The following is a 27,973-nucleotide window of genomic DNA, read 5'->3' as shown; positions in this document are numbered from 1 at the left end:
TTTAAAACAAATCCAGGACCAGAGATTATATACCATCAGCATACACCACCTGTAGCCAATCCTACTACTTGGAGAGCGCTAATTGGAGTGTGTCTGTGTGTGCTCGGTTCATCGTCTCCAGAGTCCCCACACCAGAAATTCTGTTTATCTTAATATGACGTGAAGTTCAGTTAGCTTTCCACAGAAACAGCCGGGAGAAATACTTTTGACTTTTATACTTGATTACATTTCAGAGGCTGTAATTTTTTACTTTTACTTGATTAAACAAGTTATATCAGTACTTCTACTTTTACCAGAGTCTTTATTTAGACAAGTAACTGTACTTCTACTTAAGTAAAGAATGTGTGCACTTTTCCCATCTCTGCCTATATTGAAATAAAACTTTTGAAATGTGATACTACTCATGTGTTGTCTTTTTTTTCTTTTTCCCACTCTTGCCAATAAAATAATACAGTTTATTACAGTTACATTTAAGTAAGAAAAATGTAAAATTAGGATCAGGTGTGACCAAGTCAAAGTGCCAACTCAAGTCAGTCTCAAGTTTTGTAGTACAAGTCTCAAGTCAAGTCACAAGTCTAAATGTAGAACACCAAGGCAAGTCCGAGCAACTCAAGTCCAGTGTCAATTTAATATCTTAAAGAAAACTAAATATCTGATCGTCTCTAAGGCCCTTCGTGCACTTCACGATTTCCCTGCTCAAACCTCTGCACAGAGCTTCTGCAGCCATTATTTCAATAACGACCCTGAGACAGGGCTGTAATCATCCTTTCTCTCTCCTAGTTATTTTACATGATCTCTCTTTGTCTTGTTCTCAATGTCTGTCTCTTCTTCCTCTATAGCTCTCTCCATCTTGTTGTCTTTATCCCAGCCTCTCTCTCTCCCTCTCCTCTCTCTCTCCCTCTCTCTCTGCTCTCTCTCTCTCTGTCCCTCTCTCTCAGATGATCAGACGGCTGTAGGATCTGAGCACCAGATCCAGCAAACCATGCGGATTAGAGACTAAATTAAGAGAATGGTGGAGAAAATGTTCTAAAAACGAGCAAGCCAGAGAGAGAGAGAGAGAGATCAAGAGAGAGAGACGGACAGAGTGGATGGAGATAAAGAGAAGACGACAGGGTTTTGTTGAGACGCACACATTCCGCCAGCAATTGAGTTGAAAAGTAAAAAGAAAGTGGCCCAGAGAGAGCAGCATAACTGACCAGACGCTGGTCCAAAATAGTCGAGCTACAAGTGGAGGGAACAGAAGGAGACATTGGGGAGATTTGGGATAATACGAGGAGTGATTTGAGAAGGGACTAAGGGGGATGGCATTCCATAATGTAAGCAGAAATTGTAGCTACCTTGTTAGATCTTGTAGGAGAAAGTGTGAGGGATAATACTGATTTACCTGCTCACTGCCTCCTTGTTCAATTAGAAGTCGTCCACTGGGCTATACATGTACTAAAGATTTACTGACATCATTAGGCCAAAGAAAAACAGAACAGCTACACTGCCTTATGTAGCCTCTTGGTTGGGTGCTCTGTTACAGCAATAAAGTTACGGTGGGATTTCCTCTCAAATATTGTTTTTAAAAGCAACACTTAACCTCAAGTTTGCCATTCTACAATATTTGGCTATATCAGGTTAACATGTTTCAGCTGTAAGCCTTCAGGCCTTCAAAAGAATACGTTCAAGATGTTTTATTTATGTATGTATTTATGTATTTATTTATTTATAAGCTACTACAGTAACAGTACCAGTAGAGTTTGAAACTTACTGACCTTTAGTGGTAGTGTTTTACGCCAGTGTCGCAGAGACGACTCACCAATGGCCCAATTCATCACTTCATTAATATCACATGACAGGGGGCGGGGTTCGCAGCCTGGTCACATGACAGGGCGGGGTTCAGCAGCCTGGGGCCGCTTTTTGTTTGTTTGTGCATTGCTCAGCACCTGCCGTTTTTCCGCTATATGAACGACTCCAGTTGAAAAAGCGACCGACGTCATTTGTGTTCATCTGCATATCCTCTTCCAGCAAACTGCAGTGGGAACCAGATCTAAAAGCCGATATTTTGTTCAAATAAAGCGCTGCTGGGCAGATTATGAAAGACAGATTTACCAGAAGACCCCAGCAATTCAGGAAACATGTTCTGTTTAGTTCTGCTATGTGTTTTTGTTTGGCGATTGTCAAGGAAATGTCAAACTGACAGATTTTTTTAAATGGAGCCTAGCATCTGTAAGAGCCCTCTCTCCCTGTCATTTTTTTTATACACGGTTTTCACGGAATTGTGTTGCTAGCGAACAGTTTGAAACTTATTTTCTGTCAGCTATTGCATTAGTGAACACTGCAACAGGAAGTAATTAGGGGCCATTTAGAATGTTTATGTTGTCAAGCTAAAACCATGATGTTTAGAGAAATGTTTGTTTAGATAAATGTTTACATAGATGTTTAAATAGCAGCTAGGCTAAGGACAGTGATCTGGTGGTTGCCTAGTAATGAGAACCAGCTGCTCTCCGTAGGCGAATCAACAACAACAACAACAAAAAGGCAGTGCGCCCTGTCTGATCAAGTGTTTTGCGTGTCTACAGAGCTGTGTCCCTTAAGCTGGTGCTGGGGATTGATCTTCTGGCTCAAGGGCACATCAGCAGGGCACCCGCTTGCCAACAGAGGGACGTGAAGCTGGACAGGTGACTGCTTTATTGGACAGCATGTACAAGTACACATGACAGTAATGACAGTAATGGGGAGAGAAGGAGAGGGGATAGCACCGATTTGGACTCAACAGTGTGAGTGTAAGCCAAGGCGTGGGTCTGAGTCTGTGGAGCCATCAGGACCTGGAAGTTTCCGGTTTGTTTTAATGGGCCACAATCATCTGCACCGGGATCAAAGACAAGACGGCACATGGAACAAGCACCAGAAACATGTACAGAGCATCAAACAGAGCTGAAAGGCTGCGTGGGCAGATGAGAGAGAAGGCAGGGAGGCGGTGTGTGTGTGAGGGCGGATGGAAGGTTGTATCCACCTTGTTAGCACAAGTTACAATATGTTTCCTTCCTTTACTTAAGGGGGGAAATGAGGGGAAAACAAAGCTTCACCACCCCAGGTCATGCCTTCATTAAATCTGAAAACCAAGCCATGAATATATACACTGTATATACAGTATGCTTTAATAAGCCATGAATATATGATACACAGTAGCATGCTTTAATAAAAATGACCATGATCATGTAACTGATGGGCAGTATAAACATAGGAGGAGCAAGAACGTTGCTGTCTAGATGAATCAGTTTGCCTCATTTAATTGGCAGAAAAATGGGCAGCAATGTATATAGGCTAACGTGTGCGTGTACGTGTGTGTGTGTGTGTGTGTGTGTGTGTGTGTGTGTGTGTGTGTGTGTGTGTGTGTGTGTGTGTGTGTTAGAGTTAGATGGCAAAAAGAAAGAAACAAAAACAAAGGAAGGAAGGAAGAAAGAAAGAAAGAAAGAAAGAAAGAAAGAAAGAAAGAAAGAAACAAACAAACAAACAAACAAACAAACAAAGAAACAAATAAAGAAATCATACTTGAACATCACAAGCACCAAATAAAGCACCAAATACAATTACCGGTAATTTAAATTAAATTAGGATTAGGATGCTTTTTTTTTTTTTTTTTATTGTTATACTTGAAATGAAACTGGGATATTGTTTTGTGTATTTCTTCCGTATGAATATTTGAGGCATGTACAAGAGAGGAGATCGCAGTAACATAGCAGTATGTGATATCAACTGATTTGATGTAAGTAGATCACACCGTGTGCTGTACCTGGTCTAGCAACTACTGTATTATTGAAACAGAGACTGGCACCTGTACTGCATGGATAGACATTAAAAAAACACATGATAGGGATGACTGGATGGAATGACAGAGATGAATGAGTCCAAGTTGTGCTCCTGAAGGTCCTCTGAGAGAGAAAGTGGGTTTTTTTCTGTTAGTGGAGGACAGCAGTTTAACCTTTTACATCAATCAAAGTGAATTCAAGTCAAAAGGCCAACGGACAGACAGGCAGAGAGGCCAGAGGGTCAGTTAGGCAGGACAACAGACAGGCAGAGAGGCCAGAGGGTCACTTAGGCAGGACAACAGACAGGCAGAGAGGCCAGAGGGTCAGTTAGGCAGGACAACAGACAGGCAGAGAGGCCAGAGGGTCAGTTAGGCAGGACAACAGAAAGGCAGAGAGGCCAGAGGGTCAGTTAGGCAGGACAACAGACAGGCAGAGAGGCCAGAGGGTCAGTTAGGCAGGACAACAGACAGGCAGAGAGGCCAGAGGGTCAGTTAGGCAGGACAACAGACAGCCAGCCATGTATAGACAGAACAACTGACCAACTACTACTGACCATTCGATTCTGAATGAGAAAATACAATGGAGAAAGAAAGGGCTCTCGTCTGAAACACCAGTCAAGACAGCTGCTGGATGTGACTGTGTCTACCATCACTCTTTCACCAGAATATTACTGCCTCCCTCCCGCTCTCTCTCCCTGCCTCCCTCCCTCTCTCCCTCTCACCCTCACTTCCACTCTCTCCCCGTCTCCCTCTCTCTCTCCCTCACTTCCACTCTCTCCCTGGCTCCCTCTCTCTCTCCCTCTCACCCTCACTTCCACTCTCTCCCCGTCTCCCTCCCTCTCTCCCTCACTTCCACTCTCTCCCCGTCTCCCTCTCTCTCTCCCTCTCACCCTCACTTCCACTCTCTCCCTGGCTCCCTCTCTCCCTGCCTCCCTCCCTCTCTCCCTCTCACCCTCACTTCCACTCTCTCCCCGTCTCCCTCTCTCTCTCCCTCACTTCCACTCTCTCCCTGCCTCCCCCTCTCCCTCCCTCCCACTCTCCCTCTCTCTCTCCCTCTCACCCTCACTTCCACTCTCTCCCTGCCTCCCTCTCTCTCCCTCCATCCCTCTCTCTCTCTCTCCCTCCCTCCCACTCTCTCTCTCTCCCTCCCTCTCTCTCTCCCTCCCTCCCTCTCTCTCTCCCTCCCTCTCACCCTCCCTTCCACTCTCTCTCCCTCCCTAGCTCTCTCTCCCTCCCTCTCTCGCTTCCCTCTTCAAATCTGTCCATCTATCAGTCTTATGAATTGTTCAAGAGAATATTGAGTGGAACATGATGGGAGTGTAACCGTGTCTGAAGCCTCAGGGTGGAAGTGTTACTAAGCGCATCTTCTCATGGTCACTTTATATTGTGCGTGCGTGTGTGTGTTCGTGTGTATGTGTGTATGTGCGCGTGCGTGTGTGTGTTCGTGTGTATGTGTGTTTGCGCGGGCGTGTGTTTATGAACTCATAAGCACATCAGTATGCGTGTGTTTGCATGCATGTGTGTGTGCGTGCTTTCCTTATATTAGTGTACGTTGTGTGTATTTCGGCGGTGTGTATTTGCGCGCGTGTGCTCGCATTCTCACAGGGCCTCACATCATCATCACTGGCCTGACAAGTGACAGTAAAATCCATATCAGATCTATAACTCCATTTTCCTGTTTTTGTTCCTTTCTTTCGTCACCCGATTCCCTTGTCTGCCATAAATAGAGGCTGCGGCACGACATTAGCTGTCCATGGATATATCATGAAAATGCAATGAAACACCGAGACAAAAAGTCAATATGTGACAAAACCCCAGGCCAGTGCATATTTTCCTATTTCAGATACGGTACTTCAAGCATCTCTTGCCCGTGGCATGGTCTTCTGTCTAACTGTCGCGCTCTCCGTCTGTCTGACTTTCACTTAGGATTTACCTATTTATCATCCTTCTCCATCCATATCAATATACAGGAGACAGAAAACACAGCCTCTCATCTCTCTCTTTGCCTGTAAATGTCTCTCTGTCTCTCTCTCTCTCTCTCTCCTCAATAATACTAAATCCCAAATGCTACACTAATTTCTCATGTATTTCTTTTTTCTGCATGTTTACCCAGCAGCCTCTGCAGAGTGCGGGGGGAGAGGGGGGGGGGGAGATCAATGTTGCTCTCCAGTTGGATAAATGTATGTTTAGCAAACACTCTAATTATCTCAACCAGAGCTAATCGGATAGATAATTACACATTAAACACGCAGGCTCTCTCTCATCCTCTTTGTCTTTGCCTCCCTCCCCCCTACTGCTCTCTATTTCTTACCCTCATCTCTTACTATCTCCTCAGCATTTATTCTTCTCCCTCTCTCTCTCTCTCTCTCTCTCACCCTCTCTCTCTCTCTCTCCCTCTGTCTCTCAAAACCCTGTTGTGGTGTTTTTCTATGAGGTGAATGTGGTGCTTTTCCACTTGCCACTTATCAATGACATTTTGCGTGATTGTGTCGGTGCGTGTTAAGTGGAATCCACTTATAGCGAACATCACGGTTATAGTGATCAACCGCTTATAGTGATCAAAAAGCTTGGTCCCGAATCATTCCTGTACACATGCTGTTTGAATAATTTGCTTATACTATAGTGATCAATAGTCCGCTTACAGTGATCATTTTGGGCCTTGTCCCACCTGAGAACAATGGAAAAAATGTTTAAAACGACAGTATTTTTTTGTAAACCTGGCACATATGTCCCCCGTTACTTCTCAGGACTGGTGGTGTACAATGAGTGACAAGAAAGAAATAATAATTGTCTTTTGCTGTGACGGGAATGGAGAACCAAGACAGCATATTATTTCCACAAACTACGGAGTTGCCAAGATAAGGAGCCATCTGCTGTGAAGTTTCTCATTTTCTCTCTTAGTTTTTATTAATATTATTTTTCTACACGCATCCGTACATTATGAGTTTTGCTTCCCACCAGCAGCAGCATAAAAGCCATGTTTTAATATTGTCTCATTCTATCAAGCCAGTTATGGCTGAGGAAGGAGAATGATAAAGTGTTACGCAACAGATATTATTAGTACAGATAAACTGTAATTTATTTTGACTGGCAGAGACATTATTGCTGGCTTATCACGGCAAACATGAGTTTGAAATGACTTGCATGGAGCCCAGAGTCTTTGATGCCAACAGTCGACCCGTCTACTAGAAATCAGGTCCTTATTACTGCCTATTTTCCTATTATTGTATGAAAATAAAATTGATTACAGATGTAATTGGACCTACAGTACAGAGCAAAACATATTAATTGTATTGTTACGGTAATTTATAATAATAATGTTTTTCAGAAAGAAATAATTGTCAGAGCATGTTATCCTCAGTATGTTTTTCTTAAGGCTAAGATAACCAAGCAAGGATTGCAGATTAGTAAATCAGTAGGTAAACGGACCTTTTTCACAGCAGGCATACATTTTTGTGTCTAAAAGGCAGGGTAAACACAGGTACCACGGACCGAGTCTCCCTCCGTGGTACACGTGCTACCAGGTGAGCCACGAGGACGCACAAGGATGGTGTCTTTAACCACTAGGCCACCCTGCTGGCCAAACAACAATACCACTGGACCAAAACTCATTTACAAACAGTAGTGCATCAACCGGCAGTGGAACCACAACTGGACCGAAACATGAGTGGGAATCAAACCAAAACCAAAATAGCGCCCCCAAAACGCGTATATATAACTGAACCAGTGGTCTAGTTCAGTGTTTTACAGAGGAAGCTTCGGAAGTGATCCTGAAAGCTGTACTTCCTCGAATGGCCACTTGAGGCAGGACCCATAAGTGACGTCATTCCCGTTCACCCCCATGCTAAAATGCCCCACTTTGCAACAGGATTAAGTATGTTTACAGCCTGGACCAAAACACGATTTTGGCCTATAGAGCTAATTTCACCTATCATAACAACTGTAGGGGGGGATGAATTTTTATATAACTCACCCGTTTAGCGTAAAATAAACGATAGAAAAGACTATGTTTTGGGGGTGATTGACAGGTCGCGTGTCAAGTGATCGCGCAGCTTGCCGATCACGGACCAATAGCAGACGGAGCTGCGGCTCTGGGAAGGAACACAAGGACCCCGAGATGGCGACAGACAACAGTAGACTTCCAACCGCGAGTCCAAAAAACAATGGGTGGCTACGTCCATTTTTATTTGCAGTCAATGAACTGAACTGAACCCACATCACAGCTATTGACAGCACCTCATTATTGAGCCAATGACCTTGCGATTGACAGCCCCTCATTCTCACCTTGCCCCGGCCCTCTCGACACAGAGACACTCAGTATAAGCATCCGTTAAAGAGCACCATTCATCTCGACATCAGTGACGACGAGGCAGATTGGAATTGACAGAGGTGACGACAGACAGAAACGTATTAGCCCCCATCGACAGGCAGACAACCCGCGCACTCAAACCTGTCTGCTGTCGCTCGCAGGGACGGGGCAATAGCTCACGCATCTCTGCAGCAGAGGAGTTGCACCGCCTCGGGGCAAAACATTGCACCAAAATAGATTCCGCACTCATTCGCTCCCAGCAGCGCCTCGAGCTGTGCCACGACCTCTGTAACAGAAAGGTCATTAACAGGAGGTGCTGCTGGCCGGAGAGGAGGAGAGGAGAGGAGAGGAGAGGAGGAGGAAACACGACCTCTCTAACAGAAAGGTTGTTAACAGGAGCTGCTGGCCACAGAGGAGGGGAGGAGAGGAGAGGAGAGGAGAGGAGAGGAGAGGAGAGGAGAGGAGAGGAGAGGAGAGGAGGAGAAAACACAACCTCTGTAACAGAAAGGTTGTTAACAGGAGGTGCTGGCCACAGAGGAGAGGAGAGGAGAGGAGAGGAGAGGAGAGGAGGAGGAAACACGACCTCTGTAACAGAAAGGTTGTTAACAGGAGGTGCTGGCCACAGAGGAGAGGAGAGGAGAGGAGAGGAGAGGAGAGGAGGAGGAAACACGACCTCTGTAACAGAAAGGTTGTTAACAGGAGGTGCTGGCCACAGAGGAGAGGAGAGGACCTCTGTGGAAACACGACCTCAGAGGAGAGGAGAGGAGAGGAGGAGGAAACACGGCCTCTGTAACAGAAAGGTTGTTAACAGGAGGTGCTGGCCACAGAGGAGAGGAGAGGAGAGGAGAGGAGAGGAGAGGAGGAGGAAACACGACCTCTGTAACAGAAAGGTTGTTAACAGGAGGTGCTGGCCACAGAGGAGAGGAGAGGAGAGGAGAGGAGAGGAGAGGAGGAGGAAACACGACCTCTGTAACAGAAAGGTTGTTAACAGGAGGTGCTGGCCACAGAGGAGAGGAGAGGAGAGGAGAGGAGAGGAGGAGGAAACACGACCTCTGTAACAGAAAGGTTGTTAACAGGAGGTGCTGGCCACAGAGGAGAGGAGAGGAGAGGAGAGGAGAGGAGGAGGAAACACGACCTCTGTAACAGAAAGGTTGTTAACAGGAGGTGCTGGCCACAGAGGAGAGGAGAGGAGAGGAGAGGAGAGGAGAGGAGAGGAGAGGAGAGGAGGAGAAAACACGACCTCTGTAACAGAAAGGTTGTTAACAGGAGGTGCTGGCCACAGAGGAGGAGAGGAGAGGAGAGGAGAGGAGAGGAGAGGAGAGGAGAGGAGAGGAGAGGAGGAGGAAACACGGCCTCTGTAACAGAAAGGTTGTTAACAGGAGGTGCTGGCCACAGAGGAGAGGAGAGGAGAGGAGAGGAGAGGAGAGGAGAGGAGGAGGAAACACGACCTCTGTAACAGAAAGGTTGTTAACAGGAGGTGCTGGCCACAGAGGAGAGGAGAGGAGAGGAGAGGAGAGGAGAGGAGAGGAGAGGAGAGGAGAGGAGAGGAGAGGAGAGGAGAGGAGGAGGAAACACGACCTCTGTAACAGAAAGGTTGTTAGGAGGTGCTGGCCACAGAGGAGGAGAGGAGGGGAGGAGGAAACAGGAGGAACCAGGGTGGGGAGTAGAGGAATAATAGTGGAATGGAGCACCGGATTAGAAAGAGAGAAAAGATAAGCAAGTTCTGTCATCTAAGATTATGCTCTCCTCTCACCATCTCTCTCTCTCCTTTCACATCTGTCATTCTTGAACAATCTGTCTGATTCTTTGTTCCACATAGACAGGCAATCAACTCCTATCAGATCCAGACCTAGCTAACATATAGATTTGACTAATCTTCAAATATTTGAACAACTTGAGGTGTGTTTGATTTACAAGGTCAGACACTAAGCATCACTTGAGCAAGGAAATAATGAAAAATCAACCGCAAATAAATTATACCATTTGAATTATTCAGTATGCATTTAACCATTGTTTGGCAATCAAAACCTGATATACTGCATTTTGGAGAAGACAGATTTGATATTCATAGCATCCACGGAATAAATGATCATAAACTGCATCTGAATAAACTGAAAGTGTTGTGCAACAGACAGATACTCAAAAAATAACAAGATCTGAAAAATAAAAGGCATGGCAGTTAATATTGTAGTGAAGACAGAGGAAATAAAATAAATGTATTTTGTAAGACGGGTAACAATTTTGGCTCGGGTGTTTCATGCACCAGACAAAACAGCTTCCATCTTTTCATTTGACATGGTGCTTTTTTCATATTTCTGACTTCAGAAGCCACACGGTGCAAATCATTTTTCAAACCAAGTGTTGACCTTCTCTGCTCAATGAAGCTTTCAAGTCAAAGATATAAACTTCCATAAAACTGCTAATAAAAGCATAAGTTCTGCATCCCTGCTTTCTCGTGTTATTTTTTATTCTTATTCTCTGCTCATGATCATGATTGTTTCCTGATTAGACACTTTTAATATCCGTCCCTGTGGGAGGCCGTTACCAGGGATACAGCCAAGGCTGGAGCGCGGCATGTGGCTAACTGCTAAAGCTAGGACGTCCCAGGGTGATTTTTCATTAACTGGTCATAAAGGAGGCACTGCATGGAGCCATTACCAGCGCCCTCATATCTGCTTCTCCACAGAGGACTGAGAGGTGGTACTACCCACAAAGACAGAAAGAGCGAGACAGGGAGGGACAGAGAAAGGGACAGACAGAAGAAGAGAGAGATGAGAGAGGGAACGAGAGGAGAAACAGACAGAGAGACAGACAGACAGAGAGAGAGAGAGAGAGAGAGAGAGAGGAGAAGTGAGTGAAAGAGTGAAGAAGAAGAGAGCAGCAGGGAAGAGGAGACTAAAAATGGGTAAGAATTGAATGGAGGAAGGTTTGGAGGACATGAGAGCACAATATGAATGAAGGGATACAAAAGTTAAAGGAGTGATAAATATCCTTTGACCAGCTTTACTGGTGGAGCCAGGAGTGGGGTTTCTCTAAATGATCCGTCTCTGGTTTCACTCAATGCCACAGTCCTGCGGTCGATTTATGACCGCCATTTTGTGGCATGTGAGTGAAAGCAGCCCATAGGAGCAGCTATAAAATGGCATCTTAACTCTCGTGATCATTCCGTTTCCTCGCTAACACTTGTCGACATTTTCTTCTGCGACACTTTGCTGAGAAGTGTTGTTTTAATATACAGTACACCCTGGTGCCAACATATCCCTATTAACAAATATTAAAACGTTCTAATTTGGAGAGCACTTGAGTTTGCTCGTCTTGCTGAAACTGTTCCCTCTTTGATAGCGTTCCAGGACTTGAGAAGTAAAAAAGAAATACTCCTCGAGATGGTCATTCTTTTAAAGCTACCGATATATGACCGATATATAGTCAGAGTTTATCACTGATCATTTAAACCAGTGAATCTCAACCACCTGTGTTCATCCAATAGCCATTATAGTGTATTATTATGCAGTGTAGTATTTAGTATTTTAGTATGTAGTTTTAATAGTATGATTAAAAAAAAGATATCTATTTAAAAAGATGTTATGGGGAGTGTACAGTGTAAAGCTGTCAAGATTTTCTACTCTCTACATTATGTTAGGATTCTGATTGCGCAAAATCATAAATCAGCACATTACACTATAGGGGTGTGACCGTGTATAAGTGTACACGGAAATTAAACCATAACTGTTTAGGAGAAAACCCTAAACGATAAATATGTTTTTCTTTATTTTTTTAAATAATGCTATGAAAGGGATGATTTTCATAAACATAACGTGTTTTGGAGACATGCATTCTTCATTTCTTATATGGTTATTTTGCCAATTAACCGTCTCCCTTGCCCCCGCCTCAGAGGAGCCACCGCTGCTGCTAGAAGGGAAGCTCTGGATGTCTGTGCTCATTTGATCTGAGGGGAACCTGCGACTCGCGGCCCGTAACGTCTCGCAGGAGCCAGTTTAAGTTTAAGTAAGCAAAACAAGCTAGGTTTAGCCAAGCAAAACAATAGTTGGGTTCAGTCAACAAAAGCAACTTGGTTGGGTTTAGGGTTACCGTTTGGGTCGGGGTTCGAACCAGGGATCTCATGATGAGAAAGTTGTAGGTCAGCAATACTAGCAGTTATATTGCGCAATAGCACCGACCTGTGGTCAGAAATTGCCTCCAGTAAACGTATAGAGATTTTCATACACATTCACATCCATAATACACTGGGGCTTGATAATAAAAAAGAAGACAAACCAGCATGGAGCTGCTGTCATGTAAAGACAGACAACAGAAAACATGAAAAGCGACACATGAGGAAGAGACTATTAAAGAGGCAATCAGCACCAGAATCCTTAATGGAACAGTGTCACTTCTCTAATGAATCTCATCATCGTCAATGAAGTTCATTTGTGATCTGCTGCAAAATGTGAGCTGGTGCACATTAGCTGAATGGAATACATGAACAATGTAACAATAACAGTAATGTAAAAATATATATGAATACATGCCATTTGCTGAGTGCTTTTGTTCAAACTGCCTTACTTGCCTTGATGCTCTGAGGAAGGGCCATTGACCGAGAGTGTAGCTGAATAGATTAGTGCTTCTGCATCTGACAGAAGCGTGCGGATCACATTTTTCTATTCCTTGTTCCAACCTGCCTTACAAAATACTAATTATTGATAATGTAACATGGCTGCCCCTAGTGGCAATCAAACTCCTAACCATGAATATAGAGAATTCAATGCCTAACCATGGTAGAGTTAGTTGTGGAGATATATAATGACTTGAGCGGATAGCCGAAAGCATCCCCTCTTTTCCAACTCAGTTCTTTTCTATCCATCTTTGTCTGTTGAGCAGTTTAGGTCATAAGACGGCCCGTGGAAGCTGAGATTCAAGGATCTTACATGTAATGTAACATAAGCTCTTTTATAACAGCAGCTCTAGGGGGCAGCTCTGTTCTGCAGCTGACCCTGTCCTCTGAGCTAAATGCATAGGGGGAGCAGGTGAAGGGAGTATCTCATTATCCTGCATTTCATCGTACTTGGAACTCGGAGAAAAAGTACTTCGGAGCGCAACAGAGCGGCCGTTTATGTCGGAGTTCTGAGTGGGAATTTCAGGTAATACTAACTCGGAACTATCGACTTCTGACTTCCAATGGACTGCAGCATTATGCTGGTTTACTGATGCTAGTGATCTGATTTTTTTGCATCCAGCTCTCAGGCCTGCGGCGGGTTTTCTACCAGGTACTTAATTGAATTCCTCTTGTGGTCTCGTTGTAAATCGCTCTCTGATTAGATGAAAAGATGGAAGCCAGCAGCGCACTGTGCATGTGTGAGACTTCAGCTCCTAGAAGAGCTTTTGGAACTATTGTTTATTAACTTGCGTAGCATTACTGTCACAAGTCTTCTTTCTCATAAACACAAATAAAAAAAGAAAAAAGAAAAAGAAAAAGAAAAAAATTACATGTCCCAGAGGTACGGGCCTTACAGCAGCAGTTATGTTAATTATGTTACTATTATGTTAATGTTATAGTTCAATGGTAAAGACCTTTAACACAAGATTCAGATAACACTTATAACCTTTAGAGTTAATCAGAGTAAAAAAACACACATCTGGTACCCAAAGGGGTGCTTGAAAATACAAATTATGTATCTGGATTATTAAAATGCGGTGCTACACTTTAGCAGGAGATTTCCATAATTTTCTCCCAGAACATTTTTGTAATATAACAGTCACTAAGATTAATTTGCTCAGCGCTCACATCCAGCTGTCCTCAACAAAGCTGCTTCTGTGTATTTGTTTGTTTTTAGACCACATTAGCACATTATTAGTATGCAGGCAAACACCATTTCCCATGCCATAGAGGGCAAAGAAATATTCTTTTCAAAAGCAGAACATAATCGCTTCTTTTTAGCAGAACATAGTCACTGTAGCCATTGTTTGTTGGCATTAACATCAACTATACTTATAAACATCAAATTTGTGTTTTAGTGTTAAAGGTGACAAGAATTTTGGAAACTATTTCTAGAACATTCAAATTTAGAACTGGGTGTAATCAGAAGACACACAAGCATAGAAAATGTCAGGTCACAATGTCACTTCAATATGGCACGGTGGGCAAAGATGAGTGCACTGAAGGGTTCCCTGAAGATGATCTCATAGCAAGCGCGGTTCCAAAATGATTCATTCAAAGCACACTTGATTATTTGATGTCAGTGAAGGTGTAAGAACGTTAAAGATAGTTAAAACTACATCATTCTAGGCTGAACACCCAATCGACTTTGAAGATGTGTCATGTTCAACACTTTTACAATAGTTGATATTCAGGATATGATTTGGGTATTGCTGAGAAGTTGCCCTGAATGAGTCAGTATACATTTAAACAACACTATCCAGTGTAACCTGTTTGGGTTCTGAGGCTTAGACAAATGAGGCTCTCTATTGACCTTTTTCAAATCAGCCATTTTGTGTCTAAAAGGCAGGAAGTAAGACAGGTGTAAGCAAAACATTAATCAGGGTTTCGAACTTCCAATCCATTTAGGTGTTCCAGTGCAATCGTTAATGTTTTGTTTGCCCCTGTGTTACTTCCTGCCTTTTAGACACAAAATGGCTGATGTGAAAAAGGTGAATGAGGCTCTCTAGTGTAACACTGCCCAGACACACCTGTTACTTGAGTAAATACAGAAATACGTCTCTGTAAAACAAATCCTTGATTCACAATGCCTCTTGAAGTAGTCTATAGAAAATGTACTTAAAGCCATATTAAAAGCACAGTATTAACATATTTTGGGTGGTATTTTTACTCATTTCCTGATGGCTTCGGATCACAATGGACAGATTTAAAACTGGAAAGTTCACCTTTGCATGAATTGATGCCATGTCTTATATGCCAAACATTTGTAATCGGTTAAGAGTAAATTGTAGGTTTTTTCATAAACAAGCAACTAGTAAACATGTTGTCCCCCACGTGGTGTAGAACCAAGTTCCACCCTTAGATCAGTCCCATTCATTGTCTATGCTGCCCCCTAGTGGCACAAAGTCAACATTACAGTGTGACTAATGAACGGGAATGTCGGCTGATGCGTTAGTCCCCCATTTGGTGGGTGACAATAATGGTCTTATTTGCACCGCATGGTACTGCATAGTATAGGCTACTATAGTGTAGTATCAAGTCGCCTCTACTTGAAGTAGTGTCTGCTTCCACCACAAGTAGTACCCGCTCAATCTGCACCGCCCACAACTGGTCGTCATAACAACGCCACAACACTGCATGAACTTACTTTAGCCAGCAACGGCAGCCGCTCTGTGGCTGATTTGAACGCCGCCGTGTGCTGTTTTTTATACAGCTCCTCTGTCTTCTTTTCTACCTGAACACAAGCGCACACACACACACACACACAAACAAACACACGCAAACAACACACACACACACACACACACGCAAACAATAAACAAACACACACACGCAAACAATAAACAAACACACACACACACGGACAGACAGACACACACACACGCACGCAAACAACACACACACACACACACACACACACACACACGCAAACAATAAACAAACAAACACACACAGACATGCACACACCAACAAAAACACACACATACACACACACACACGCGCACAGACACACACACACAAACACGCTGATGTGAGGATATTGAAATTTTCTGTGTGGTTCCAGTATATGAGCGCTGTAATATAACGTATTAATATTCCAGCTAAAATAATGCCAAAACAGTCATATCTCTAGCTTTGAGCTGAGAAAACAGATTGGCACATAGGGAAAGGGAGAGTGAGAGAGCAAGCAAGAGAGAGAGAGAGAGCAAGCGAGAGAAAGAGAGAGAGAGAGAGCAAGCGAGAGAGAGAGCGGAGAGAGCAAGCAAGGGAGAGAGAGAATGTGGGAAAGAAAGCAAGAAGAGAGCTATAGAGGAAGAAGAGGAGAGATGTAGAGATAGATAGATAGATAGATAGATAGATAGATAGATAGATAGATAGATAGATAGATAGATAGATAGATAGATAGATAGATGCCCCCACCTCATACTGTCCAGGACAAGGGGCCTGTAAGTCGGCCTTGTTGTGGAAGACAGAGGTGCGTTGAGCGGTGGAGCCGAAGCCTCCCCTCCTGCTGCTCCCCAGACAGGCCTTTTTAAAGCTCTCCTGGGCTAACCCATGCTCAAACACATTGTACGACCCTGGACCTGTACAGAGAGAGAAGACAGGGGGATCAGTGTGTGTGTGTGTGTGTGTGTGTGTGTGTGTGTGTGTGTGTGTGCGCGCGCGCGTGCGTGTGATCCAGAGAGTCCAGTACCTGCAATGCGCACCTGTAAGAGCTGACCTAACCTCTTAAGATGATTCCACTGAATTTACATGGAGACAAAGGCATAATAGCATAGGTGTGGCGCTGAAATAGCATTTTTCATTTAAGTGTAATGTAACATGTAGCGTTCACATGGCATCTGATGAGAGTGCACAGGAGGCCTGTGCTACACTACATTTAATATGGAGGCATTGAATGTGTATGCATCGACACATATCACCACTTTCATTGTTGTCTCCTCGGTAACGCCTCCATGATAGCATGCCTGCCTTGGAAAAACATACCTTGATAACAGAAGTCTCACATACACTGAAGAATGGATCAGCTAGCTTGTCAAAGTGCCCAAGGAAAGTTTCTATGGTCCTAATTTGCAATTTCTCCTTATAAATAAGTTATAATAAGCTAATGCTTTGAACACATGAGATAAAGAGATCCCTCAAGTGGACAAAAGTGTGAATTACAACCTCTGATGACAACATAATGCCAGGGGACGGTCCACAATTCTGTTCCTCGAGTACCGGAGTTCAGCAGGGTTTTGTTCCTGCCTGGTACTGTAGAGGGTTTTGTTCCTGCCTGGTACTGTAGAGGGTTTTGTTCCTGCCTGGTACTGTAGAGGGTTTTGTTCCTGCCTGGTACTGTAGAGGGTTTTGTTCCTGCCTGGTACTGTAGAGGGTTTTGTTCCTGCCTGGTACTGTAGCTATTGAGCCACAGCTGGAGTTCAGCAGGGTTTTGTTCCTGCCTGGTACTGTAGCTATTGAGCCACAGCTGGTTTGTTCCTGCCTGGTACTGTAGCTATTGAGCCACAGCTGGTTTGTTCCTGCCTGGTACTGTAGCTATTGAGCCACAGCTGGTTTGTTCCTGCCTGGTACTGTAGCTATTTGGTATTAAGTGCCAGGGAGAAGCAGAAGTCTGCAGGACACTGGACCTCAAGGGCCAGGATGGATTTGCAACTGCAAATAAGGATTTTTTTAGCATCTGAGAAAATGTATCAATGCAATTGAATTTGGCTTGGTTAATCTATCCTGCAATGAAAAAATGTGATAGTCTATTTGATGTCACTCTGGGTAAAATGGGTTTAAAAAGAAAGGAGAAAAAGCACCCTGACAAGTGTCTGATTTCATAAATACCATGGGAATCAAACACAGCAAAAACTTTGCCTTTAAACATAATGAACAGTGTGGCTGTTGGATGGGCTGCTGCAGCCTCCATCTGTTGGGTTTTCCTGACAGTTGCTTTCATACTGCTTGCACTTGCTTCAGTAATATTATGATCAAATAAAACCAGGGTGTCATCAACTGTTTTCATGGATCTTGGCAAAGCTCATTGAGTCTTCTCAATTTGTATAGACAATTAGTATCTCAAGCCACGGGTTCTTTTCCCAAGGCAGACAGCAGACAGGCATATGGATATAGAGACATTACAAGTTGGATCATTATCAACATTGAGAGATTATCCTCTAATTCCTAAGTACTTTATTCCGGTCCTCGAGAGCCGGCAGGTTTTGGTTCCACACTGACAGTGAGCGACACCTGGTCTGTATCTACCTGGTTTGACTGCCTGGAAGCAGGCTGCGGGTCAAAGGTCTGCCATTGGTGCCGACCATTTCAGTCGTATAATAGAAGTAGAGTTGCGACATCTCCATTCACTCCAATGGACCACTTTTTTACCTCACAAAAGTTCCCGGAAGTAAAGTTCTGGATTAAGCACAGCGCTGCTTAATCCGAGTTGCAGCAAAATGGACCGTTTCTGATGTACTTTGAAAGGGTCCGACGTTTAAAGAATAAAATTGTATATTATCAGCTTTATTTTATGCATTCAAACGTAGCGCGAGCCCCATTCCTGGCTATTCATTGGCTACATGCACGCATTTTGGACCCCTGCTGGCGCCACTCTCTTACTAGATTGCTCTGAGTTGGCAGCCCGGCAAGTTCCGCCATTGGCTCCGAGAGAGGATTAAGGAGGTACCCTGTTGCTTTTGAAAGTCTTGATTACAGTGAATTAGCACTTGAGAACACAGTCTTGTCAACAAGTGTGCAGTTTTAGTCAGTTTAAACTATAGAGCAGGGGTTCCCAACTTTGAAATCTGAACATTTTCTGGGGCCCAACCCAACCATTTAATCACAACTCTGATCAACACACAAGACTAAGATTATGTATTTCCCTATGTTTTAGATTATATATTTTTAATTTCATTAAGAGCATATATGTTTTTTATATATCTTTTTTTTATTTCATTAAGAGAGCATGTGAACTTTCCCATAAGGGAAATTAATAATCCATCCACATACAAAGACATTTCAGCAAAATACCCAAAAGCACATTGCCAACATTTTCTCCCCCCTTAGCCTACTCATCATGAGTATTTGAATGCATAACACATTTGTTGAGACAAAATGTGATGATCAACAACAGAATAAATCAACCCACAAGTTATTAATGTTGGCTGTGAAAAATGCTACCTTATCTGTAAAGGGGAGACTTGTGGTCCCCATTGAACCAATTATCATTCAGATAAATTGAGCTGAGAGGTCAAGGGGAACCCCTTTGAAATAGTTTTCCCTCGCCAAAATGTAACCTACGTTTGGAGCGTTATTTAGCATTTAGCATATTATGCTTGGTAACAATGGATGCCTTCGGTCTTCTAGTTTCTTCTGATAACAGGACCGCCACTGTAGCTTTAAAAATGACCCTGCTACAGACATTTGATTGCCCGCGAAAATCGGGAGTGGTGGCAGACCACTCGCGGCCCACCTGCAGTATCTCCACAGCCCACAAGTGCGCCGTGGCCCACAGTTTGGGAATCACTGCCATAGAGGATCTACTGTACCAACATTCATGCACCCAAGAGCCTGTAGATAATGTGTTATCTGAGTGGATAAGATCTGCAGTAACTGTAAAAGACAGATGCTGTATTCTGATGTTCTCATCACGCTCCCAGGGGTCCAGAGGCTTCAGACGATTAGCTGATTAGAGCATAAAACACTGACATGCTCTCACTTAGTCACAATGATCATCTTATCCTCAAAATATCCACAGTACAGAACAGACACATCTCCAGTTGTGACGAGATGTGAGGGGAAATCCCTTTCCGCTCCCTGCGTGTCTCTCTCAAATGCCTCCGCCGGTGTGAAACAACAACAACGCTAGCTAGCAAGCTAGCGTGGCTACACGCTGAAAATGGCAAGTTTTGATGAAGATTTGGATAGTGCAATAAAGCAGGCCTGCTTGGTACCTTCGGTGGATGGTTGTAAAGAGTGATTCCAAATCCTGGTTCTCAGGACTGAACTGGTTTTCTGTCCTGCTAGTGAATTGCAGCATTCAGCAGCTGGTCTGGTTCCACTGAGAACCAATGGGATTGAGAATAGGCACTGCAGGCAGGAGTGTTCTGGTCCTGGAATATCATATGTGGGCCAGGTCCTAGTCAAACGTTCATGCATGTCTGCGTGTCTGTGTGTGTGTGTGTGTGTGTGTGTGTGTGTGTGTGTGTGTAAGCAGTATTTCTAGATGACAGACTGTCAGCAGGTCAAACAATATATATCCCCACTGTATGATATAAATTAATCTTTCACACAGTCTGCTCAGTGTACGCATGGGGTCTTCTATCCTTGGGAGCAATAAATATCCTCATAAGATTAGAAAGATGAGGAAAATTGGCTAAAAAGAGGCCATTTTTCTGTTGCTCTCATTCAAAAGAGAATTTTACTGTTGGGGTTATTTCCAGGTTAGGGGCCAGGATTAGGCATTTCCAGGGAAATGCAGTAATATAAGCATGTGTGTGTGTGTGTGTGTGTGTGTGTGTGTGTGTGTGTGATATATTTTCTTTCATAATAGCCTTCTGACCCCTCTCATACTTCTCCCACCTGCACTGGTGTCACTCAACTCAACACGCCTAGATTCTCTGTCAGTGTAATATATGACACAAGCACACGCACATAAGTAGACACACACACACACACACACACACACACACACACACACACACACACAGCACAGACACGCCACGGCTAAAGTCAATTCACTTTCAATTCAAACTGTTAATAGAAGCTACAATTGAGCATTCATTCATGATTATTGCCTGTTAGATTGAATATGCCGTCATCTCAGGATAAAAGAGTTTTTTTTTTTTAAATACACTGGTTGATTGGATGGTTGGTTGGTTGATTGAAATGAAAGGGAATAGAACTCAGCCCTGCAATCAGACGCACCAGACCCCAAACTGCCGAAATATTTCAACGGTTTCAAAAATGCAAATTCTGTCAAATGCAAATATGGGATAATACAGGAATCTGATATCTGGTGCAATATGTGCTAGTAGTGATGTCATAGAGGGTACAGGTACTGTATTACACAATCTCAAATTAACATCAGAAACCAATGAAAAGCAATTACATTTTCTGCATTTTTCACAAATAGAAGCATTTTAGATCTATAGCCTCCTGTAGAGAAGAAAATTGGATTGCATTTGCAAAATATAACTTCATATATCAAAATGGAATGTCACTTTGAGCAGCCTCGTTTCAGACTCAGTGGTGTGGTGCAGGGTAGACGCGGGTATAGACGGCGTATACCCACTTATTTTTCAGGCGTCTTTGCGTCTACCGACTTCTAACGGCAGATTCCAACCAGGAAGCGTAATTAAAGCGTAAATTACAGTCTACCCACTTCTCCAGGGACCACTTCACCACTGTTCAGACTCACTCACACGCACCAACACACTGACCTGGTGTGGAGTGTCGTTTGTTGTCGGGGGTGAAACGCACTGCGGTGAGTCCAAACGGGCTTTTCTTCACTCCGGTGGGTCTCTTCAGCAGCTCGAGGGAGCAGCGCGGGTCATTGTACACACCAACAGGGGGCGACACCTCCTTCACAGGGGTGAACCTCTGATGATGGATGGAAAAGGAGTGATAGAGAGAGAGAGAGAGAGAGAGAGAGAGAGAGAGAGAGAGAGAGAGAGAGAGAGAGAGAGAGAGAGAGAGAGGGGGGGGGGGGTGAGAGGGGACAGCAAGAGGGAGACAGGAAAGTAAAGGGTGACATTAAAAAATTGCATTCAAATTTTGGATGCATCTCAAATCAAGTCCACACTAAAACGTCAAGCACCTCCAGCCAAAAAGTTGAACTCCTAAAGAATCCAATGTGTCAGTCCATTATTAGACCTCCCAATAATAGCACCTTTTACTGATCAATCAGATCAGCACTGCTATAAAATCACAACTAAAACGGCTAATTTCAGGATCACATGGGATTGCACATCACATTGGTGGAGGGCAGGAGGACAATCCATTGGCTAAGCGTTTTGTCAATGTGCCATCCTAGTCACAAATCACACAGACAGCCAAATTGTTCAATAAACAAAAGAAAAATCCAAACACAAAACAAACTGAACTGCCGCCTGGTCCGTGGGAATAGAAATTGGCAGAGTATCTCTTCACTGTCAGAGATACCCAGCAGCTGAGTGAGAAAGAAAAGGAGGAAAACAGAGAGAAAGGAGCGCATAAGAGAAACAACAGAAAGAGGAGAGAGTGAAAGGCAGAGGCAAGAGCTAAGTGAGATTAGATGGCTCGAAGACTGATGCACACAGTCAGGTATGTAATGGTGCTGGCTCTTTGACTATGGTGCTGGGATTAGAACTGATTCAGCCATGCAAGTACAAGACAGTGTCACCTCCAGGACAGTGTCACCTCTAGGACAGTGTCACCTCCAGAACAGTGTCACCTCCAGAACAGTGTCACCTCCAAGACAGTCTCACCTCCAGAACAGTCTCACCTCCTCACCTCCAGAACAGTCTCACCTCCAGGACAGTCTCACCTCCAAGGAAAATAAGCTGCCTTGTCTTTCAATGTCAACTTATATTTCTTCTTGCCCTCTCTCGACTCAGCTCATTCAGCTGGCTATTATCGATAAATGGAGGAATGAACAAAACATTACCCCTTCGAAATCTCCACATGAACCATGAACACCCACAGACAGACAGACAGACAGACAGACAGACAGACAGACAGACAGACAGACAGACAGACAGACAGACAGACTGACTGACCGACAGTTATTGCATGCTCCAACGGGTATCAGCAATTATTGATAGCACTACTCACAGCGTCCAGCAGGTGGCGCACACACACACACACACACACACACACACACACACGCACACTGTCATAAACAACACAACACTCATGCACACGTACGTACACTCCCTCACACTCCCCACGCCAGTCATGGATTTGTGCCTTCCATTTAAACAAGACCCAGCCTACAGAATAGGAGTTGAGGGATTTATGAAAAGTGTGTTAGTAATGCACACAGTTGAATTATTGAGCGTTTAGCAGAAGGGGAGAAGTGAGAAATGAACAAGTAAAGGAGGAGCACGTAGAAGAGGGGAAGAAGAGGAGAGGAATGCAAGGGAAGAAAGGAGAAGAGTGGGAGTTACCAGACTTGCAGTATTAAGACCAAAAGCCACCTGCCAATCAAATGTTGCCCCACAACTGGCATTCCATAGTAAATATTGATCTGAGTGTGAAAAATCAATGAAGACACAAGCCTGTGCGGGTTACATGGTGTTCTATTACCTCAAGAATAACATACATTCTCTCAAATGTACTGTACACATATTGCACTTTGGCTCAAAGTTGTATTCTCTCCATGAAACTAAAACTACAATAACAGCCTGTGATTCCATCTGGCATGCCACCGTCCATAATACTTATGTCATTAATCTGTGATGTTCACTGTATCCCAGGAGTTATTTTCTGATTGTGTTGTCATTTATTTTCTTGGTGTACCAACTTGCTATGGGGGAATACTAGTGCCAGCAGAGACTGGATCTGAATGGCAGAAATTTGCATTTGTCATGCTCATAGCTCATACTGAAATGTTGAACCATGATGAATGACAGAATTTGGCAAAATATACTCTGAATACTTGGAAGGCACCACACCAAGGCCCTGACAGCACCACACCAAGCGGCCCTGAAAGCACCACACCAAGCGGCCCTGACAGCACCACACCAAGCGGCCCTGCAGCACCACACCAAGGCCCTGACAGCACCACACCAAGGCCCTGACAGCACCACACCAAGGCCCTGACAGCACCACACCAAGGCACTGACAGCACCACACCAAGGCCCTGACAGCACCACACCAAGGCCCTGACAGCACCACACCAAGGCACTGACAGCACCACACCAAGGCACTGACAGCACCACACCAAGGCCCTGACAGCACCACACCAAGGCACTGACAGCACCACACCAAGGCACTGACAGCACCACACCAAGGCCCTGACAGCACCACACCAAGGCCCTGACAGCACCACACCAAGGCACTGACAGCACCACACCAAGGCACTGACAGCACCACACCAAGGCACTGACAGCACCACACCAAGGCACTGACAGCACCACACCAAGGCACTGACAGCACCGCACCAAGGCCCTGACAGCACCACACCAAGGCACTGACAGCACCACACCAAGGCACTGACAGCACCACACCAAGGCACTGACAGCACCACACCAAGGCACTGACAGCACCACACCAAGGCACTGACAGCACCGCACCAAGGCCCTGACAGCACCACACAAAGGCCCTGACAGCACCACACCAAGCGGCCCTGTAGCACCACACCAAGGCCCTGACAGCACCACACCAAGGCCCTGACAGCACCGCACCAAGGCACTGACAGCACCACACCAAGGCACTGACAGCACCACACCAAGGCCCTGACAGCAGCACACCAAGGCCCTGCAGCACCACACCAAGCGGCCCTGTAGCACCACACCAAGGCCCTGACAGCACCACACCAAGGCCCTGACAGCACCACACCAAGGCACTGACAGCACCACACCAAGGCCCTGACAGCACCACACCAAGGCCCTGACAGCACCACACCAAGGCACTGACAGCACCACACCAAGGCACTGACAGCACCACACCAAGGCCCTGACAGCACCGCACCAAGGCACTGACAGCACCACACCAAGGCACTGACAGCACCACACCAAGGCACTGACAGCACCACACCAAGGCACTGACAGCACCACACCAAGGCCCTGACAGCACCACACCAAGCGGCCCTGTAGCACCACACCAAGGCCCTGACAGCACCACACCAAGGCCCTGACAGCACCGCACCAAGGCACTGACAGCACCACACCAAGGCACTGACAGCACCACACCAAGGCCCTGACAGCACCACACCAAGGCCCTGACAGCACCACACCAAGCGCCCCTGACAGCACCACACCAAGGCACTGACAGCACCACACCAAGGCACTGACAGCACCACACCAAGGCACTGACAGTCAGAGGAGAAAATGGGGGGAAATCTGAAAAATCAAAAAACGAATCCACTTTAAATCTGCTTTCAATTTTCAGGCACCATTTAGGCACCGGTACCCTTTAAAAGTATAATTTCAACACCCTTATCGGAAAAATACAAAACGATACCCATCCCTAGGTTTAACCTCTCACTCAACTTAGAAAACTCAGCTACAGTAAACAGACATTTGCCATTACTCAAATTAGCTGTAAAACGTTCAAACTGACTATTTTGCTTGCACCCTCGACAGGGAGGTCGGAGTGCAGGTTCTGCTACAGAACAGCTGATAGGACAGGGCACTTCAGCACAAGGGGGAACCTGGTGAGTAAACAGCCATAGTCCTCCAGTTGTGTTCTTCCTATTCACTCTTTACTGTGTGTTCACATCAAATTCGTGCTGCGATTGTGAGCAGATGCCACTTTGCCCCCCGGGCAGCGCGAGTCAAGTGAAATTTCGCAGCGTATCCCAGCTCCAGTTGAAATTTCTCAACTCAAACAAATGATTCGCAGTGAACGTACCTTTATACTGTCATTTAAGCATTTTTGCAAATCTGCAGGCAATTTTTAATATTTTTTTTGTAACGGTAAAATTCTAAAATTTTAGTTTTGTATGTTGTATGTTTGTATGTTCCACTGTAGCTGTTGACATTTTCTCATATGTGAAGCAGCAAGGGAGCAGACGGTCCCACCGGGAATAAAGGATAAAGAGGGAAAGTGAATAACATGGGAACAGAGAAGATGGAGAAGAGGAGATGAGGAGGAAGGAGGAGCAAACGGCAAAAGAGAAGGAGAGAGGCGAAGGGAGAAAAAAACAGAATGGCAAATGAGGGGAAACAGAGGAAAAGAGGCTTGTAAGTTTCACCCGATATCAACGAGACGAGAGCGAACACAAATGGGAGCAGATGGAGGGAACAGAGGGGGGGGGGCAAAAAGGGAATGGCGAATGAGTGGAGGAGAGAGAGGGCATTGAGGAAAAAAGGACGTGTAAGTTTCACAAAGTGCTGGATTGATGCTTTGATAGTGGGAAATTGGGAAGCGGGCGGGGGTGGAGAGGAGAGGGATGGACTCCAGCTGTTCCTCTCATCTTCTCCTCCCTCCCTCGCTCCCTCCTTCCTTGCCTCATCCCTCCTTCCACTCCTCCACAGGATACGAGCGTCAGATGGCACCGGCCTCACGGGGAGACTAAGATCTGAGAAAACTGTCGTTCTGCGGCGGAGACGGCTTCTGAGACATGCACGCGTGCACGCGCACGCACACACACACACACACACACACACACACGCACACGCACACACGCATGCATACAAACGTGCGCGTGCTCACAGACGTTCCTCAGCGGGTGTCAGCGATGACTTCACAGGGGCGACGCACTCGCACAGTATGAGGCCAGGGAAATCAGGTCAGAGCCAACTAGTACACACACACACTCACTCACTCACTCACTCACACACACACACACACACACGTGTGCGGGCACACACACACAGATCACATACACGCAGGAAACTTGCTTCACTGTTTCTCATTGTGTGTGTGTGTGCGCGCGTGTGCCGTACAAGTGTGTGAAGTACAGTATTCCATGTTAGTCTGTATGTTGCTATGCGTGTTAGCATATCTACCTGTTTGTCTGAGTGTGTGCGTCTGTGTATGTCTGCAGATGTGTGTGCCGCTTTGTCTGCATGTGTGTGCATGCGTGCGTGTGTGCGTGCAAGCTGTGTGTGTGTGTCTGTGTGTGTGTGTGTGTGTGTGTGTGTGTGCATATAAGCATACACATTCACATGCGTGTGTCAGAGTAACTACAGTAAGACATCAGTCAGACACAGGAGTGAGTCTACCAGGGTTCAGCTGTTCCTGAGACGTCAAAATCAACATGTTCACATCCTTCATCTGCTCTCCTGAGTCTCTTAATAAAGCCATCTTCACCCCATCTAAAGAAACCTTCCACTCCCAGTGCATCAATTAAACAAGCAAAGTCTAGCAAGACCTTTGGATCTGTTAAATTAATCTTAAATATTCCATTTCGAAATCCTGTCTCCTTTGAGAAAATCGAAATTGAATACATTTAGATTGATCTTGGAAAATCTTTCCAGTGTGGGCCTCCTGCTTATACTCTGCGTACAGGGTATTAAAGCCAAGTCGTTAAAGGGCAGTTCCACTTGTGAATTCAAATTGTGTGACTGTAACCAGTTAAAGTAGCTACAAGGAACTTTCATTCTGTGTTGATTTTAGCCACCCTGTGGAAAAGGCGGTAGGGTTTCCCCCCGGAATGAAGACTGCATTTCCCATGAGCACCGCCGCTTCGTGTCGCGAAGACCTTTTCTAGCGCGTGCATTTGTTTTGGAAGCGAGTGAAAGAAAGACACTATTATTTTTAATCCTATTTTTCTTTTTTAAACAGAGCCGTTTGCAGGGTGCATAGCGATGCGGTAATGTACCGACCTGAGCACGGACATTTTGAATAAGTATAAAGAAATAGGCAATCTTCTCGCTGATGGTCTCTTTCTTTGCTGATGCAGGTCACAGAGGCGTCAGTATTAAACTGAGACTGTTCAATCAATATTGACGCATGTGAATGTCTGCATCCCGAAGGTAGGATGGAGACTGTAATCTGTAATGTCATTATCAGCCTACAACCACACGATGTTAAATTACTTTTGCACTCTAAGAAACAGAATGGTTCCAACTGGCCGGTAGCAAGATAGAAAACTAATTTATTGTTGTTGTTGTTGTTGTTGTTGTTTAGCTTTAATGAACTGCGCCGCAGCGCCGATACAGCAGGGCCTCCGTGTGGCCGGAGCAGCACTCGGTTGGAGGATGGGAGAAACACTTAAATAACAACACACTCCTCTCTTTCTTCTTTTGTATTTCCCACTATTTCCCTTCACTGCATCCAGTGTGTAAGGTGTCAAGTACATGCTCTAGTCCGGTGGTTCTCAAAGTTGCTTTTAGATGTTTTATTGCAGAAAGTGTTTGGAACCCTTTACCAAAATAGTCATACATTCTGTCATTGTGTTACTTATGGATGGAATTATAGTGAAAATAAATTATTCCTCTTTTTGCTGGGGACCCCCTGGAACCCCCTCAAGGACCCCTGGGGGTCCCCGGACCCCCCTTTGAGAACCACTGCTCCAGTCTACTCACTGTGATTCATTCATCCACAAGGCCAGTTCTGTAAAGCAAGGCTTGTATTTGTGTTTGCA

General features: G+C 44.9%; 1 protein-coding gene across 1 annotated transcript in view; it reads right to left on the bottom strand.

Moving 5' to 3' along the window:
* stpg2 (sperm-tail PG-rich repeat containing 2) overlaps positions 1-27,973 on the bottom strand; it is a gene marked incomplete at both ends in the record, with an annotated part of 77,380 nt that overhangs the window by 34,540 nt on the left and 14,867 nt on the right. The window contains 3 exons of the mRNA XM_083645266.1: positions 15,404-15,490; positions 16,177-16,340; positions 21,180-21,339. Coding sequence (XP_083501392.1) covers positions 15,404-15,490; positions 16,177-16,340; positions 21,180-21,339 — 411 coding nt within the window. The remainder of the gene's footprint in view (positions 1-15,403; positions 15,491-16,176; positions 16,341-21,179; positions 21,340-27,973) is intronic.

This window comes from Poromitra crassiceps (genome assembly GCF_964638095.1).
Source record: "Poromitra crassiceps genome assembly, chromosome: 10".
NCBI lineage: Eukaryota > Metazoa > Chordata > Actinopteri > Beryciformes > Melamphaidae > Poromitra > Poromitra crassiceps.
This window is presented reverse-complemented; position numbering and strand designations above follow the sequence as displayed.